Source organism: Trichosurus vulpecula, chromosome 1 (assembly GCF_011100635.1).
Source record: "Trichosurus vulpecula isolate mTriVul1 chromosome 1, mTriVul1.pri, whole genome shotgun sequence".
Lineage (NCBI taxonomy): Eukaryota > Metazoa > Chordata > Mammalia > Diprotodontia > Phalangeridae > Trichosurus > Trichosurus vulpecula.
The window spans coordinates 403,625,805-403,642,102 of NC_050573.1; the positions used below are offsets into that span (position 1 = coordinate 403,625,805).

At 35.9% G+C, this 16,298-nt stretch overlaps 1 protein-coding gene across 1 annotated transcript in view; it reads right to left on the reverse strand.

Annotated features, from left to right (window-relative positions):
- Positions 1-3,435: 3,435 nt before the first annotated feature.
- The window catches only part of LIFR (LIF receptor subunit alpha), a 90,667-nt gene continuing 77,804 nt past the window's right edge, over positions 3,436-16,298 (reverse strand). Inside the window, 5 exon segments of the mRNA XM_036758899.1 lie at positions 3,436-11,424; positions 12,108-12,186; positions 13,811-13,904; positions 14,828-14,873; positions 14,875-14,990. Coding sequence (XP_036614794.1) covers positions 10,798-11,424; positions 12,108-12,186; positions 13,811-13,904; positions 14,828-14,873; positions 14,875-14,990 — 962 coding nt within the window. The 3' untranslated portion in view covers positions 3,436-10,797.

Here is a 16,298-nt window from a genome sequence, read left to right on the forward strand (position 1 = left end):
TCTAGCTTTGTTCATTGTCTTTTGCCAGGTATTCAGTAGGTGCTAAATTTTGCAGCTTATAGTGATGGGTCCCAATTTCCTAATTATCAACAACTGGAATTTATATGATGCTTTAAGGTTATCTCATAAGACTGTTGCAAGGAATCCTTTTTTACAATTGAGAAAAACAAGGTCAGAGAGATTAGTGACTTGCCTAGTGTCCTATAGCTAGATTGGTCTCATGCTGGCTGTAATTCGAAGGCATTCTTTATTCCATCACAGCTGCCTCAGAGCTGAAATGCTAGGAACTAAGTCTAGACCCTTCTCCATGCAAATCAAATGCAGTAACATTGTGCTATAGAGCAGCATCCCAAATTTACAAGTAAGCAATTCATGCCCACTTTATTTGTTTCAGTTATGAAGTGTTATTGTATTATTTATTTACAATTCAAGCTATCCCAACGTGGAATGCGCTGCCTTAAATCAGTGAGCTCCCCATCAATGTAGTCTCTAAAAACAGGCTGGATGACCATTTGTTGGGGATATTGCAGAGATAGCTCATACCTGAGGTAAAAGATTAGCTGGGCTGACTCTTAGGATCCTTTCTAACTTTAAGTTTCTATCATTCTATATAATGAGATAATTAGCCTGGCCTTTTCCATGCCTCTGAAAGGTATTTTCTAGCTTATATAATAGTCCCTCCATGATTTTCCCCATTGTCTCTATTCATGACCTTTTCCTAGTTCAGTTGAGAGTACTAGAGAGTTTGGCTCAAGAATTTGCCCCCTGGAATCAAGTTAATAATCTGTTTTGTAGAACAGAGACCTCCTCTGAGGATATGCTACATACCATGAAGCCTTCTAGCACTTAACTGCTAACATGTGTTTTAGAACTCGTTACAAATTGTTCCATAGCTCAAATATCCAGCTTCTTTCAACATAAGGTATAAGAAATCCATGTTTCCATCTGCCAGCGTTTATTCTGAACACAGCAAGTCTAGACAATGACCAAGGACTTCACATTTAATGCCTTTCTTCATTTTTCACATCCCCCTTAGTTAAGATAGCTTGATATTGGGAAGCCACTTTACAATGCTCCTGAATCTATCTTAATATTTTTCCACAATTGAAATGATTTAGATACAGAACCACAATATCTAGGAATCTTTAGATTCCTTCAAAAGAAAGTGATTTAAATTGCATTTTGGAGACTGACGTTCACTTAGCTACTTTTTTTGTCTCTTTTGCTAGATTTTCATGAAGAATGCAGACTCTTGGTGTTGGAAGGAGCCTCAGAAGTCAGTTCAGTGAGTCAGGCAATTAAAGTTCTCTGAGTGTTGGGGATGGAAGCATAGATCCCATCTACAAAACCTCAACCTCCAGCTTCTGCTGGAACACCTGCAGCAATGGGGAACTCACTACCTTAAATTATGTTAGTGTAGAATTACCACTTATTTTTTCCCTTCTTAAAACTGATTTCACTGTTAAGAAAATACTGAAGTAATGAAATAAAACAGAACAATTCAGCTATTGCTGAATAAACAAAACAGTAAGAGTGTGCCAATGTGGAGTGGGATGCCTATAAACAGAAGCTTCATGGCCATCTGGCGGGTAGTATTGGACAAGACTGAAATGGAAGGATGGAAGACATTTAATTGTTAAGGTGATGGTGCACTTTCCTAAACAGTATCTAATTTACACAACCCTATGAGCTACTTATTCCCTTTTCCCAGAAGAGGAAACTCTTTGCAAACTGGCTTCTAACCTCATCACTCAACTGAAAATGCTCGCTCAGAACTGCCTAATCTTAGGTTCCTTTCTCAGTCCTAATTCTTTTCCACTTGTGTACTTCAACTGATATTGTGGATACCCTCTTCCTGGAAAGTCGATGGATTTCTGTGACACTCCTCTCTCCTGGTTCACCTCCTGACTGCCTCTCCTGCCCTCTTGGCTGGCTTATTGACCACATCATACCTCCTACCTGTGGGGATTCCCCAAAGTTCTGTCCTGCCTGCTCTTCTCTACTCCATCGTAATCCTATCAACACACAGGGGTTTCAATAGCACCTGTATGCAAATGACTTTCTGAATCTATATGCGCAGCTCCTTAATTTTTTCCCCGAGCTTCAGTCACAAATCGCCAACTAATTGCCTACTGAACGTTTCAAAGCAGATGCCCCAGAAACATTTTAAAAATCCAGCATTGTCTGAAACTGGATTCATCTTTACTCCTAATCTTTTCCCTCTTTCAGATTTCCCTAATTCTGTCAAAGGCATCACCATTCTTCCAGTCTCCCAGATTCATACCTTGTGTTATGCTGGCTGCCTCACTTTCTCTCACCTTACAAATCAAATCATTTACCAAATCTGGTTTTTACTTCCAATCTCTCAAAGCTGACCCCTTCTCTACCCACACCCACCACCTTACTTCAGGCTATTATCACCTCCCATCTAGATTATTACAATAGCCTTCTTAATTGGTTTCCCTGACTCAAGTCTCTCTCCATTCCAGTCCAAATTACAAATGGGTTGTCTAAGGAATTTTCCTTAAGCAGAGATCTGACCACGTAACTCAAACAACTGCGGTGGCTTCCTGTCTGCTTGGAGGATAAAATATAAACTCCCCAGTCTTTGAACGTTGCTGCTTACCCCACCCCCATCCACGCCCAGCCTGGAATGTACTTCCTCCTTACCTCAGCCTCCAGGTTGGTTCCTTTTTTCCCTTAAGATGCTGCTCAGGCCCATTTTTGCGCATAGACTTTACAGACTCTCTCCGACTTCTGGCGTGCTCCGGTTCCTCCTCCCTACCTTGTATTTATCTTCATCTTCTCCTATTAGAACGTAGCTCCTTGTGAGTAGGGACTGTTTGATTCTTGAATCCCCAGCACCTGACACTGTGCCTGGTACATAATGGGTATTTGATAAGTACTTGTTAATAGATAGACCCATTCCCCAAGTATTCAGTTTGTAACTGGCAGAGCCTGGATTTAACTTTAGGTCTTTTGACTCTGAGTCCAGGGTTCTGTTTCTACTACACAGTCTAATTTAAAGAACGCCTCCAGGCTGCATAAACAATCGATGTACAATTAACTCATGCCTGAGGTAAAGGACATAAATACTTGATGAAGAAATTAACACTTTAAAAAAGTGACATACCCACCCAAGGTCTCCAGATGTTCCAAGTCAAGCACAGCACTTTCCCTAAATAACTTCTCTTGGGCTAGGTGAATAGAAACCTCATTGGTACCTTCCAATTTAAAAATTCTATGATTCTGTGATCTCAATTTTTAGAAACAGATTCAGTTAAGACTGCATGTGACAAATTAAATTACCTACTTATGCAAAGGTACAAGAAATCTCTTCCTCCCTTCTGCCCCACCCACTCTCCCCTCCTATCTCTACCAAATCAGCTGGGAACCAGTAAGAGAAAACATATAAGCAACAAATGTCCAAACTTGTTAGAGTGTAAGAAAATATATTTATTTACTTTCATGGCAATACTATGGCAAAACTGTTAAATACATGCATATTTTAAAAACAGACATAAGCAACACTTCAAGAGTTAACAGCCAAGCAAACTAGTTTTACATTTACGGTGTCTTAGTAATACATGAGTTAATTGTCTATGCCTTTGCTGTAACCGTATTTTCCAACATGATACTTAATCTCACTTTTAAAGTATACATTATTCCAAATGCTTGCCTACTAATCAGTCAGATTGTCCTATTCTAACTCTAGATGGTGTAACAACACAGGTCCAGGGAGAAATCCCTATGTTTGTTAGTGATAGAAAACAACAGATAAAATTTCCAATTCCCATGTAAAGCATTCTTCATGGGTTTATTCCATGTCTTCCAGATTAGGTGAATCACTTTGACCCATGTTGTTTGCATCCTAAATATTTAAGTTCTGATTTCTTAAAGAGGTTTCTTTTATTATCAAACATAAACTTTTAGATACTGCATACTTCACATGTGATCAAATTTGGAGGTAAATCTGCAGGGGTTAGTTTATTAGATGAATATAAAAGGTATAGTTTTGAAGCTTATGTTTCTCCCAACCTTCTCTCAACTTGTACTCAGAATATCTTTACAGAACAAATTAGTAAACATGATTTATTAAAATATGTAGCAAACTGAAAAAAATGCTTCTTTAAACATATTTAACATTCCCTTTAAAAAAAGAAACACATATTCTACATACAACCTTACAAAAGACATAAAAACTTAAACCTGTTCACAGTATGTGTGTATTCAGTAAACAGCAATTCAGTATAATGCAATTTTGGAAATGAGAAAGGGGGATGATTTCCTAGATTTATGAGGGCATGTGACTTGTGATTGTTTAAAGAGAGAGAAAAGTTAAGCATTTTTTGATGTTCCTTTTCCAGGAATGGTAAGGATCCTGTAAGTTAGACAAGCATACTAAAATATAAAAGTTGAATATTTTGAAATACATACTCCAGCTTTGGGTTGTATTGCTGACTCTATTCCTTTTCAAAAAAACTTGAGGCAAATTAGACATATTTCACTTTGAATCAAGTGTATAATTATTTTTCAAAATCCATGCTCTTTTTCTTTAAAATAGAATCACAGGTTACAAGATACATAGAGATGTCTCTCTCTTCACAAAAGTACACTGGATAGATTTTCTTTTTATGTGTTTCCTTTAACTGCATTATTCTTAGTGCTATTCACATTTCTGGCATTTATGTTGGTGGGAATAAAGTTAAAAAAGAACTAATGGTTTGTGCTATATTAAGAACACAACTAAAGTACAGGATATCTATTATCAAATTGGGGGGAAACTAGTGGTAGAGAAGGGAGCATCTATGAAAATATAAAAAAATAAACTCTATAAAAACTAGTACTCAGTGTTCTTTTTCAATGTTCAACAGCAAAATCATGAATATAGCTACTTTTTAAAAAATACCAGATTAGCAATGATTCCTCAGAATAAACATACTGTCTCACCTTTCCAACAAGCCAACAGCAATGTGTTTTACCACAATGGAATAAATAGTCTGACCTTTTATACAACATGGAATGCTCAGCAAATAGAATAGTGACCTAAAAATTAGGAGTTACCATTAAAAATGGTATGGATTTTTACAAGGAGGGGCATACAGCATTTGTGCAATATGTGATGAAATTCAATTGGAGATTTAGGTGAGAATGAAACTAACGACCTCAATTCAGCAATTCAGCCAAATTATTTTTGCTGACATATAACATATTAAGTTTAAATTATTTTGGTTCTGATTTTAAAAAGGAACCTTAAAAGACGGACATCAACGTGATTAACTTAATTAACTTTGTCTCCTTCACATCAATTTGTTGACAAGGTAATCTTTTCTTAGTAATGATAATGATGAAAATTATTACCACTTCATATTTGGTTGACATTTATTCAATTATAGTTTAGTTTTCTAAAAATCGTATTTGTTTCAGCTAGGCACTTTCACAGTAAAAAGACTAATTCAGAGGGTGGTTCTTCTAAGACCACAGCACTAAACTCATCAAAATATTAGGCAGTCAGAATATGACTTGCATAGGTAAATTTTATTTAAGTTGTGAATATCTAAATTCCAAGTATTATTATTTCAAATATAGAGAGGAAATTATAAAAATTACAACTGATCCAAAGGATGCAATGGAAAGACACATGGTGAGCATAATAAACAGATTACAACATGTAATCAATGACGACATGCCCATAAAAAGCAGCATGAGACTTATCATGGCCATGTTTGACCAGAAGGGGCAAATCATTTATCAAAAATGAGACAAATGCACAGCCCAAATGATGCACTGGTACCCAAGAGCCACTAAGAGAATAACACAAAGTCTTTGGTATGCTGGACAGACAGTCTGTGAAGGATTAATGAGAAAGCAGCGACAAGAATGGGACAGAAGAGATGAGGAGACAGGGAAGTGCAATAATCAGTATCATTTCACACCAATTACAAAGCACAGAGAGAAATCATCACTACTGGTCTCATGATCAAAACGCTGCTCTAAACACAGCAGACCCTGTCATAACACAACTCAACAATATCACACGGGGTCAGATATAATCTTGGTCAAATCAAGTGTCCTGAAACATTTATATAACAATAAAAGCCCAATATCATATGGCCTATAAAGTGGATATTGGTTTGAATTCCTCAATGATGGCATTTTAAAAGGTTTTATTAATTAGCATGAAACAAGTATCTTTGACAACTAACTGAAAATAGAGGTAAACCAAGTAAAAGCACTAATATAATCTAAATTTTTCCCTATTACTACTTAAACATGGTACAGTTACAGAGTTAAAGATCTGAATAAGCCAACTTTAAGAAATAACTTCAGAAAATATCCCAAGATTACGGTTTGTAAGAAGCAAGCATATTTTCTCTTCAATATGTTATATATGGAATTTGGATGTAAAAAGATAAAAAATAAAGTTTGATGGCAATTCACTATTGGCTCACCAATGAAATTAATGTGACCAGTTTGAAATACATGTTTTAAGGAGATATTTTACATAATTGAATAGGTTTCTATGTTAAGAAATCATAGCCCATGCTTATATGTACAAGTTGATACCTTTCCAAAATATTTTCTGGTTATGGTACATATGTTTTAAATTGTATACACACTATGGCAAAAAGAAACATTCAGATTATGCACAGGTACAACTATAGACAAAGCAATTCTAGTGGCATTTATGCTTGATCATATCTCAAGATGATGGAGTGTAAAAAATACAAATAGTCCTTTTATATACAACAAATTAGGCAAATTTTAGCATGGCTCAGAATAAAAAGTAACAATGAAAATGTGGGTTTTTTTGTTTTTTGCATTTAGTGCTTCAAATTCAAAGAAAAAGACCCTTTCCCTTTTACTTCCAGGAAAAGGTTTAGACTCAGTCCTCAGAGGTATCCATCTAATGGGGGGTGGGGACAGGTAATTAGGGATCCACATGAGTCAACACTCAATCCACATCCATTGATCCATAGTCTGGAAGACTTCTGGAGTGTGAGGACAGTTTAGTTATATGGGGCCAGTTCTATAGCAGATTTAACTAGCACGGGAACAGATCCTGCCTTATAGGGCCACTCTAGATTTTAATGGATCACTTGAGATTACACCAATTGGAAAGACTTGCTCTAGGCCAAGGTTCAATCATATATACTTACTGGGCATCTACGTGCCCAGTCAGTCTTTCTGTAGCTATAGGACAAGCATCATTAACCTGACTCCTCTGTCATAGATTGATGCTCAATGCTGAATTTCTACATAAATAAAAAATTCTTTTTTTTAACAAAAAATTATACAAATTCCAATATGGCTCAAAATAGAAAGCAGCAGTGATTGATTTAGAGTAATCACCCTAATTTATAGAAAGAAAAAAAGTAACAAAATATATAATTTGAAGCAAATGCCTTAAAGATATGGATTTCCACTGTAGTTTCCAACAGTACCAGTTAAAAGAGTTTTCCCTTTAGAAAAATGACTAACAGGAAAAAAAATCACCTGAGTATTAAAAGTTAAATTGAGAATTCTTGCCATATGCTTTTTAAAAAATTGTGTATCTTTTTCAATTAACAAACATCTATTTTCTCTTAGTTTTTAATTTGCACAGAGACCAAAAGCATATCACATACAGTGTTATTCAACTGGAAAATTATTATCCTCATTTCAATATATTCAAAAATAATTTTAATTTTACAGCAGCTGAAATAATTTACACAATAGGAAACATATACTTTGTCCAGATCTGTGATTTCATCAGTATAGGGAACTTCCTGGTAATGAAAATCCCTTTACCAAAGCAGAGCAGCAACTGCTAGCCTTAGAGAGTTGGCTGGGGACACTAAGAGATTAAATTATCTGCCCAGATTATTATCATATAGCCAGTATATGTCAGAGGATGGACTTGAGCCCAAGTTTTCCTGACACTGAGGTCAGGCCTTTATATTCACTATGCCTTACTATCTTTTTGAAACATATAATGACAAAATTTGATAGCCCAATTGCTCTTTTTTCCTATAGATGGTTTGTAATTACCTATTTACATTAATCCAAAATGGTTGTAGGACTTGGGAGTCATGAAGCCTATACTCAAATCTGGCCTCAGACACTAGCTGTGGGACACCAGGCAAATCACTTAACCTTTGTCTGTCTTGGTTTCCTCAACTGTAAAAAAAAAAATCAGGATAATAATAGCACCTATCTCCCAGGGTTGTTGTATTGAATGAAATAACATTCATAAAGTGTTTTACAAACATGAAAGCTCTATATAAATGCTAACTATTGCTAATAGGTTGTTTGTCTCTGGTATGTGAAGGAGATTTGTTTGAAAATGTAAAATTTGGGCTAAAATTCCAGAAATGTTCTAACGCATTAAATATGTTTCAAAGTATGGTACTATTCAATCAACGTGGGCATAAACTAATAGTTAAAATTTTCTAATGTGAATTGACTTTGTGAATAGGTAGTATGGAATCATTTACCAGTTTGACTAAACCAACTGCTTAAAGTTTGACCTGCCTGAAACTCTTCCAACATCCTGCTATATTACTTCTTACCTGGCCTAAAATTTTCAATTTTAGTATCATGTCTTTGGTTAGAACAAGGAAGACAGGGCAATGTCTCCAGATGAACACTGCTCCAATGCATTTCTGTTACTTTAAAGATAGGGAGAAATCTGGGGGTGTACTTTTCTCCCTATTAGCTCAGATTATTTCACTATCACCTTGAAATATTGATAACTTGGCCCTGAAGAAATGAGATGCTAGATACATAAGTTGTATTGTAGGCTACATAATGGTGAGAGTGGGAGTCATGGCAAGAGACAGTTGGATGGTTGTGGCAGAATCACTTGGTACCTGCCAGGGAAAGTAGCACTTAGATGATAAGGTGTAGAGAGTTTTGAAGCTTCATGGGGAGTAAGGCAGAGTGGAGGAGAGAGACAGAGAGTGAGAGCAAGGGAGAGGGAGAGCTAAAAAAAAGGGTACACCAAAGAAAAACATCACCTACTTCACAATTTGGTTTAGGGTTAGCCCCGGGGATTGAAAAACTCGTGTGGTCTAAGTCTGAATATGCTACAACTATACTTGGTATATCTTACTCTACGTTTCCTTCCCTAGTCTCATGCTAGGTCTTAAAGATTAGCTGAAGCCTAGCAGTTAAAATGAGGGTTTAAAAATATGATCTCTAAATGAAATTTGCTCCTAATTGCCCTATCATTTTCTACAAAACACACGAGGATACTTCGGTCGAGGGTCCAAGTGTACAAATAGAATGTTTCTTTGATAGTAAACAAGTAAAAACAAAAATAAAATGCTCTCACTTATTCAGTTATCAGAGTATTTTAAGCATTTGTAACTTAACCATCAAAAGGCAAAATACATACAGGTCTTGAAGGCAGATTAAAAAATACTTTCGCAATTTGTAGTTTGACATGAAACTTTTCCAGAGTCATTTCCCAGAAAGGCAGTTATTTCTGAAAAAACCTGGAGGCTAACATGATTCTTTATGTTATAAGGGCACTCAATCTTTTATTATAGGTGATAAAAGCAACTGTTTACTTCTATGGTGTTTAATAGAATTAATTCAAATTGAGTTTGAATTTGAAGTTTTTCATGATATTTCCAGTAAAATAGCCACCAAGTGACTATTTTAAAGCAAAAAAAAAATCAGCTCTTTAAATTTTCATCAAAAACAACTATTCCACTAAGCAGGTGGTACTGTGGTCTAGTTAAGAAAAGTAACTGTTAGACTATAAATAGGAAATCGATTATATGCCCATACTAAATAGCATTAACTTGTGGCTCACTGTTTAAAGAGAAAATTCAGAGAAGCATTTCTTCATGGAGAACTAATGCCAACTGTTACTACCAGTGGTAGAGACTGGTTTGGCTAGATCTTGTTGATAGGAATAGCCTTAAATGGAAAATTAGTATAATTAATGCTGAGCATTATACTTAAGTATGTGCTTTGTTCACACATTCATAAAACTGGCACTTTCACAAATGAATGTCAAGAGTTTGGGTTTGTTTGTACATAATGTCTTAGATATGCAGTCCTAGTACTGTAAATCACTAAAGCATATACATTAGGGCACCCTATTACAAGTAGGAGTTAAAAATTAGTGGGGAAAAGAACCTGCTAAAGCCATATTCAGAAATGTGGCATAAGTCAGTGTTATACTCATTTTCCAAGTTTGTGCCCCTGAGTCAACAATTTGATAACCATTATATAGTAGGCACAGAGACCTAGTTATCAAACAAGAAACTAAAATAGCTGCTGCTACGTTTTAAAAGCTTTGTTAACTACAGAGAAAAATGGTCTTACATTACCTGATCTGTGCTTGGCTTTTATCTAGATTTGAACAAATTTCAGTCAAGTAATTCTCTGTTAATCTGAACATCTGAACATCTGCACATTTTCCCCCCTGCCTGTAATTTCAAACCCTCTGGCTAGGATTCAATGAATGTAAAACAGTTTGGGTATTTTCTAAAGTATTAAGCAATAATTAATTTGAAAATGCTACTTGATGGTAGAATAAGTGAGGCTTCTTTGGCTGGAATCACAAATAGACCCAAATCCAGTATCTCGTTTCATATGAACTGAATTACTGAGTTGCTATACTTTGGCTTTTAGACTACAGTAAAACAACATTAACACTTTCAGTGTAACTTACACATGGTAAAGTTCATCTCACTAAAAATACACTCCACTGGAGGCCTCCTAGAATGACCAGTGCTGCTGTTACAACCCCAGGAGTCAGAGCTTATTGAGATGGCAGACTGATGCAACAGGACACTATTGCTAATCATTCGGTTTGTTTTGAAAAAAATGTGTAAATGACCACCCTCCATTAGAAGATTTAGGCGATTCTTCATCCTTTGGGGGAATCAAAAACTGCCGAGAATTAATTGAACATGGGCTTCCAAAGGACACAATTTCACTGTTGCTGTCTATGGACCGAGGAGAGTCTGGAGAGTCTAAATTCCAGGCATTTACATTTGTCTGAGGTCTGTAACCTGCAGTTTTCTCTAAGTCATCTGCTGCGATTATGTTCTCTACAATAGAAGTAACTGGCAGATGCATTTGTGGCTTATAGCCTGCTCCACCTACAGAGTTGTTTTCTAGTTCTTCCTCTGGTTTTGCCTGAGGTTGATACATGGATTGAATATCAATATAAATGACTTGGGAAGAGCCTCCAGCTTCCTCCCCTCCAGCATTTGCTATCTCCTCCTCAATGATTGGTGGACAGTAGGAGACGACCACATGGTTTTCAGGCTCAGCATCAGACCCTTCTTCAGGACCATCAGCGACTGGGGACTTGATTTCAGTATCCTCCTCAATTTTAGGAGCTGCTGATCTTGTTTCCACCACTTCCACGTTATTAGGAGTGCAAGGATTCATTTCCAGCGTTTTCAGAGTACTGCTTCCCTAAAAGGGAAAAACACTGCATGAGAACAGAAGACTCAAGCCATTGTCACACACAAAGATAACATGAAAGTTTTATATTAGTTCATTTTTCAACTGTAACCTGATCACAAAAATTTGTTTCATATATTTTCTGCTATATATTTTAACAAAATTACAAGATGTTTTTTCCCAATCTACTTTTTGCTTATTCAGTCATGTCCAACTTTTTGTGACCCCATGGATCACAGCATGCAAATACTGTCCATGGGGTTTTCTTGGCAATAATGCTGGAGTGGTTTGCCCTTTCCTTCTCCAGTGGATTCAAGCAAACATAGGTTAAGTGACTTGCCCAGGGTCACCCAGCTAGTGAGCATCTGAGACTGGATTTGAACTCAAGTCTTCCTGACTTCAGGCCCAGTGCTCTATCCCCTGAGCCATCTAACTGCCTCCTACTTTTGGCTTACCAATTATAAATAAAACGGTGAAAGAAAAAAATATGTTAGAGTATAAAGGAATCTTTTAAACCTCACAACTTGAGATGATTAAATGTATTATTTAACATTTTAGGCATAAAATTTTCAGGTTACAGCTTTAGTTATCTTTCTCCCTGAACTTACTTAAAAATAATGAGAAGGAAGTCATTATGTTAAGGATAAACTAGAAAACAAAGCATTTTAAAATCTTTAAAAACAGACAAATATTACCTCACAGATGCTTTTATGGAACTGCAATGCCTTACTATTTTCTGGATTTGGAATATCAGGATAGAAAGTTTCTTTAATCCTAAAACATAAAGGAAGTATGATTAAAGAATATGCTTTTACAAAGATTACAAATCTACCAATAAGAAAATTAGATAACAGAATTAATTTTAGCATCTTTATTTTACTCTTCTTCATATGAACTACTTAGTAATAGAATATTCATTGGTAGCAGTAGATCTATGCATGCATTCAATCATTGATATGGACATTTAATGATATATATACTGTAATTATGGAGTCCTAAATTGGAAGTATATGCATACTGTAAATGCAGGGCTCCAATTTATGCCATGTCTGGCCTTCTCCAGGTCATAGTGACAATGCATATGATAATGAAATCTGGTAGCTGTTTGAACAATTCAGGACCTTACTGTCCTCCAGTTATAGAAGGAAAAACCTTTAAATAATTAGAGCTGGACAACAATAGGGAGGAATGGAGAAGTGATGATTATACTGCACTCTGCCCTCATCTGATTTCAATTAGAACACCATCTTTAGTACTGACAGAGCTAGAGAGTGTCCAGATAGAGGCACCTAGATTTCTTCATGTATGCACTGGATTAGATAGATGCTGAAGTTGCTTCTAATTTTCAGATTCTATGATCATTAAATGAGCTACCTCAGGAGTTATCAAGTCAGCTGTAACTGCAGATCCTTAACAAAAGACTAGAAAGGAAGACCACTTTTCAGGGACATTGTAGAAAAAACCTGTGCTTTCAGGCATGAGGGGAGGAAGAGTTGGACCAGAGGATCTCTGAGAGTGCCTTCTAATTCAGCTCCATGTTATAGTGAATTATGTTCTATTGTGGGTCATGTTTAGAAAGAGGCCTCTCGGCATACTATAAGCTATGATTTCAGGAAAGGGTGTCTTTTTATTAGCAGGAAGTGGTAGATCAAAGAAGAAAAGATGTTAGACTAAAGCCAAGTATTCTCAAGAATATGAATGAAGAAAATGAAATTTATCACTTTTTTAAAAAAAAATTAAACTTGAAATTCCACTTAATTTTTCAAATTCCAGGTGCTAGACATTATGATATAGTGAAAATGCCCTGGACTTGGCCTTAGGTTTAAATCCAGACTCTTTACTAGCTAGGTATTCATGAGTAAGTCATAGCCTTTTAGACATTGTTTCCTTGTCTGTAAATTAGGGGTAACAACAGCTGTGACCAATTCAAAAGATTATGAGAATAAAATGAAGTAATATATGTAAAAGTGTTCTGTAAATTTAAAAGTGCTTTCTAATATCAGCTGGAAGCTGAAGTGGTGGCATTTATTTCTCCCTTTAGCTTAGCATCTACTTATACAATACTAAAAACCAATGATTTTATAATTAACAGTGAAAATTGTATAACTAAATTATTAGTAGAGAGAGTTAAAAACACTGTGTTTAAAAATTTAAAAACTTTACCCTAGTAAGTAGTACTTTTGCCTATTTTATCAATTATGCAATCATATCAACTTAGGGACCTTCCAAATATAAATTCTATGATTCTCCACCATCATTCAGTTCCATTAATGTAAAGATTTTACTCAGTTTTACACCACTCTTAGATAATGGGAATTTGTAAACCCAACTCCAAACAAATAATACTACTTATAAGTACAAAAAACATCATTAAATATGTCTGTGTATACATGATTACCATTCTCTTTTACGATAACAAAGAATACTGGTTACCACTCCAACAAAGATAGCCACTGCCACAGGGATGAGAATGGCAATAATTAATCCCTCAGCTGAAAAAGAGAATGTTACAGATTATTAGTTGCTATTTTTATTAGTCCAAAATACAAGCAAAAAATTTATGGTTAAGAAACAAACTAGAAGAAGAAAATGTTTACTACTTCTAATTGACCAAATTATCCTGAAATATTCCTACCTTATCTGACATGACAAAATTAAATATACTGTCTATTCATTAAATTTTGGGGTAATTATAGTCATCACAGTTCTCTAATTAGAAGTTGTAGGTGAGCACCAGGAGGAAGTGGAGACCACTTTTGTGCTCATCTGAGAGAGGCACCATAATATATTGAAGACTAGTTCAGTCATTCCCGGTGCCACCTTTTATTTCTACTTTTTCTCCCAAAGAATTGTTCCTTTTATTTTTTTTTTTTCTTGGGAGCAGTGGACAGAGCATCTGATAGAGAGGCTTAGGTGAATCAATGGGTGATAAAATCTGAGAATCAATGCTTTAACCTATAATATTATTAATGTTAACATCTAATTAAAAATAATACCAGGTGAAATCTTTCAGTTCTGTCCTCTACAAACTTGCTGCCTTGTACCTCCAGAAGTGGCCAAACCAGAATAAAAATGTAATTGGAAATATTATGCAAAATAAATAAAATACAATATGGCATCGATAATGTTAATTTGTGGTTTTCTAGGTCATGCAAAGCCAGGTGGGATCCTTTCTATTTTTGACACCACTGCCCTAGAATACACATGACAGTCAATTTAGTTTGAGTAACAACAACAAAAAAGATATTTTTTACCACTACACCCTAACAAAAATCAGACTGTAAACTTGAAATTATTCCCCCAAAGCATTCCAGAACTACCTTGAACTCCATTAAGGGATTTCTATTATTACAGTTCAGATTTAGTGTCAAATCAGTGTCAAAAACATTTCCATTAATAAAAATATTTAACTTACAATTTTCTTTTGTGACCACATACATGGCCTTTCCTGGACCTATTCCAAGCATCTGTGTAAGCCTGCAAGAGCAGATGGTAGCCCTGTTTTTCCTTGAAGATCGACAATCCTCATGTTTTCTGTGTTATGTCAGTAATATTCTTAACTTTCACATCAGAACGTCCTGTTTTTGAAATAAATATACCAATGATTCATAATTGTTTCATGTGAAGTATTTTTCAAAATGACAGTACAAACTAGAAACAATGTGTTCCGAGTTATACTTGTAATACTTCAACCGATAGTAATAATTCTACCCCCTGATGGACATTATCATAACAATTATCTCACAGATCTTGTTCTACTACTTTACTTTGTGATCTCATTGATTCTCATGAATTTAATTACCATTTCCATGCTGATTCTCAAATCCAAGAGACATATGTATATATATATATATATATTCAACCATCTAAACCAAACTCATTATCTTTCCCTCAAACCTCCCCTTCTCCTACTTTCCCTGTTATGCCAAGGGCAACACCATCCTCCCAGTCCTCAGGCTCACATCATCCAGGATTTCTCACTCTCACCCCCACACTCAATCTGCTGCCAAAACCTGTCAATTCACCTTGCAACATCCCTGGAATATATCCCCGCTTTTCTCCTCTGACAGTCATCCCTCTAATGTAGACCCTCATCACCTCATGCAGGGACTATGCCTGCCTCAAGTCTCTTCCCACTCCAATCTATTTTCCATTCAGCCAGTGACTTTCCTAAAGCACAGGTCCAACCAGTAACTCCAGTGGTTCTCTATCACCTCTGGGATTAAATACAAAATCCTCTGCTTGAAATTCAAAACTCTTCCTAATCTAGCCCTCTCCTACCTTTCCAGTCATCTCACACCCTTACTCCCGACATACTCTTCAATCCAGTGACACTGGCCTCTTACTGTTCCATGAATAAGACACTCCATCTCTCAGTTACGAGCATTTTCTTTGGCTGTTCCCCATGCCTGGAATGCTCTCCCTCCTTGTCCCCACCTGCTGCTTTCCCTTGGTTTCTTTTATGTCCCAACTAATATTTCATCTTCTATAGGAAGCTCATCTCAACCTCTCTTAATTCTAGTGCCTTCCTTCTCTTAATTATTTCCTATTTAACTTGTATATAGTTTGTATGTGCATATTTGTTGTCTCTTCATTAGACTGTGAGCTTCTTGTGAAGGCAGGAACTAACTCTTTTTTCCTTCCTTTTTTCTTTCTCTTTCTTTGCAATGCTTTCCAGTGCTTAGCATAGTATTGACACACAACAGGCCTTTAAATAAATATTTATTTACTGACTTTTACCAATCTCTTTCTAAGAGCCTACTCTCAGGGGGTGAATGAATTGGCAATAAAATGCAATCTAGCTGGTAATTTCATGGTCTCTGAAAGTTTTGCTAAAATACCCATTTTGGAGGATCTATTAAATCTTATTAGGTTTCTCTGATTAT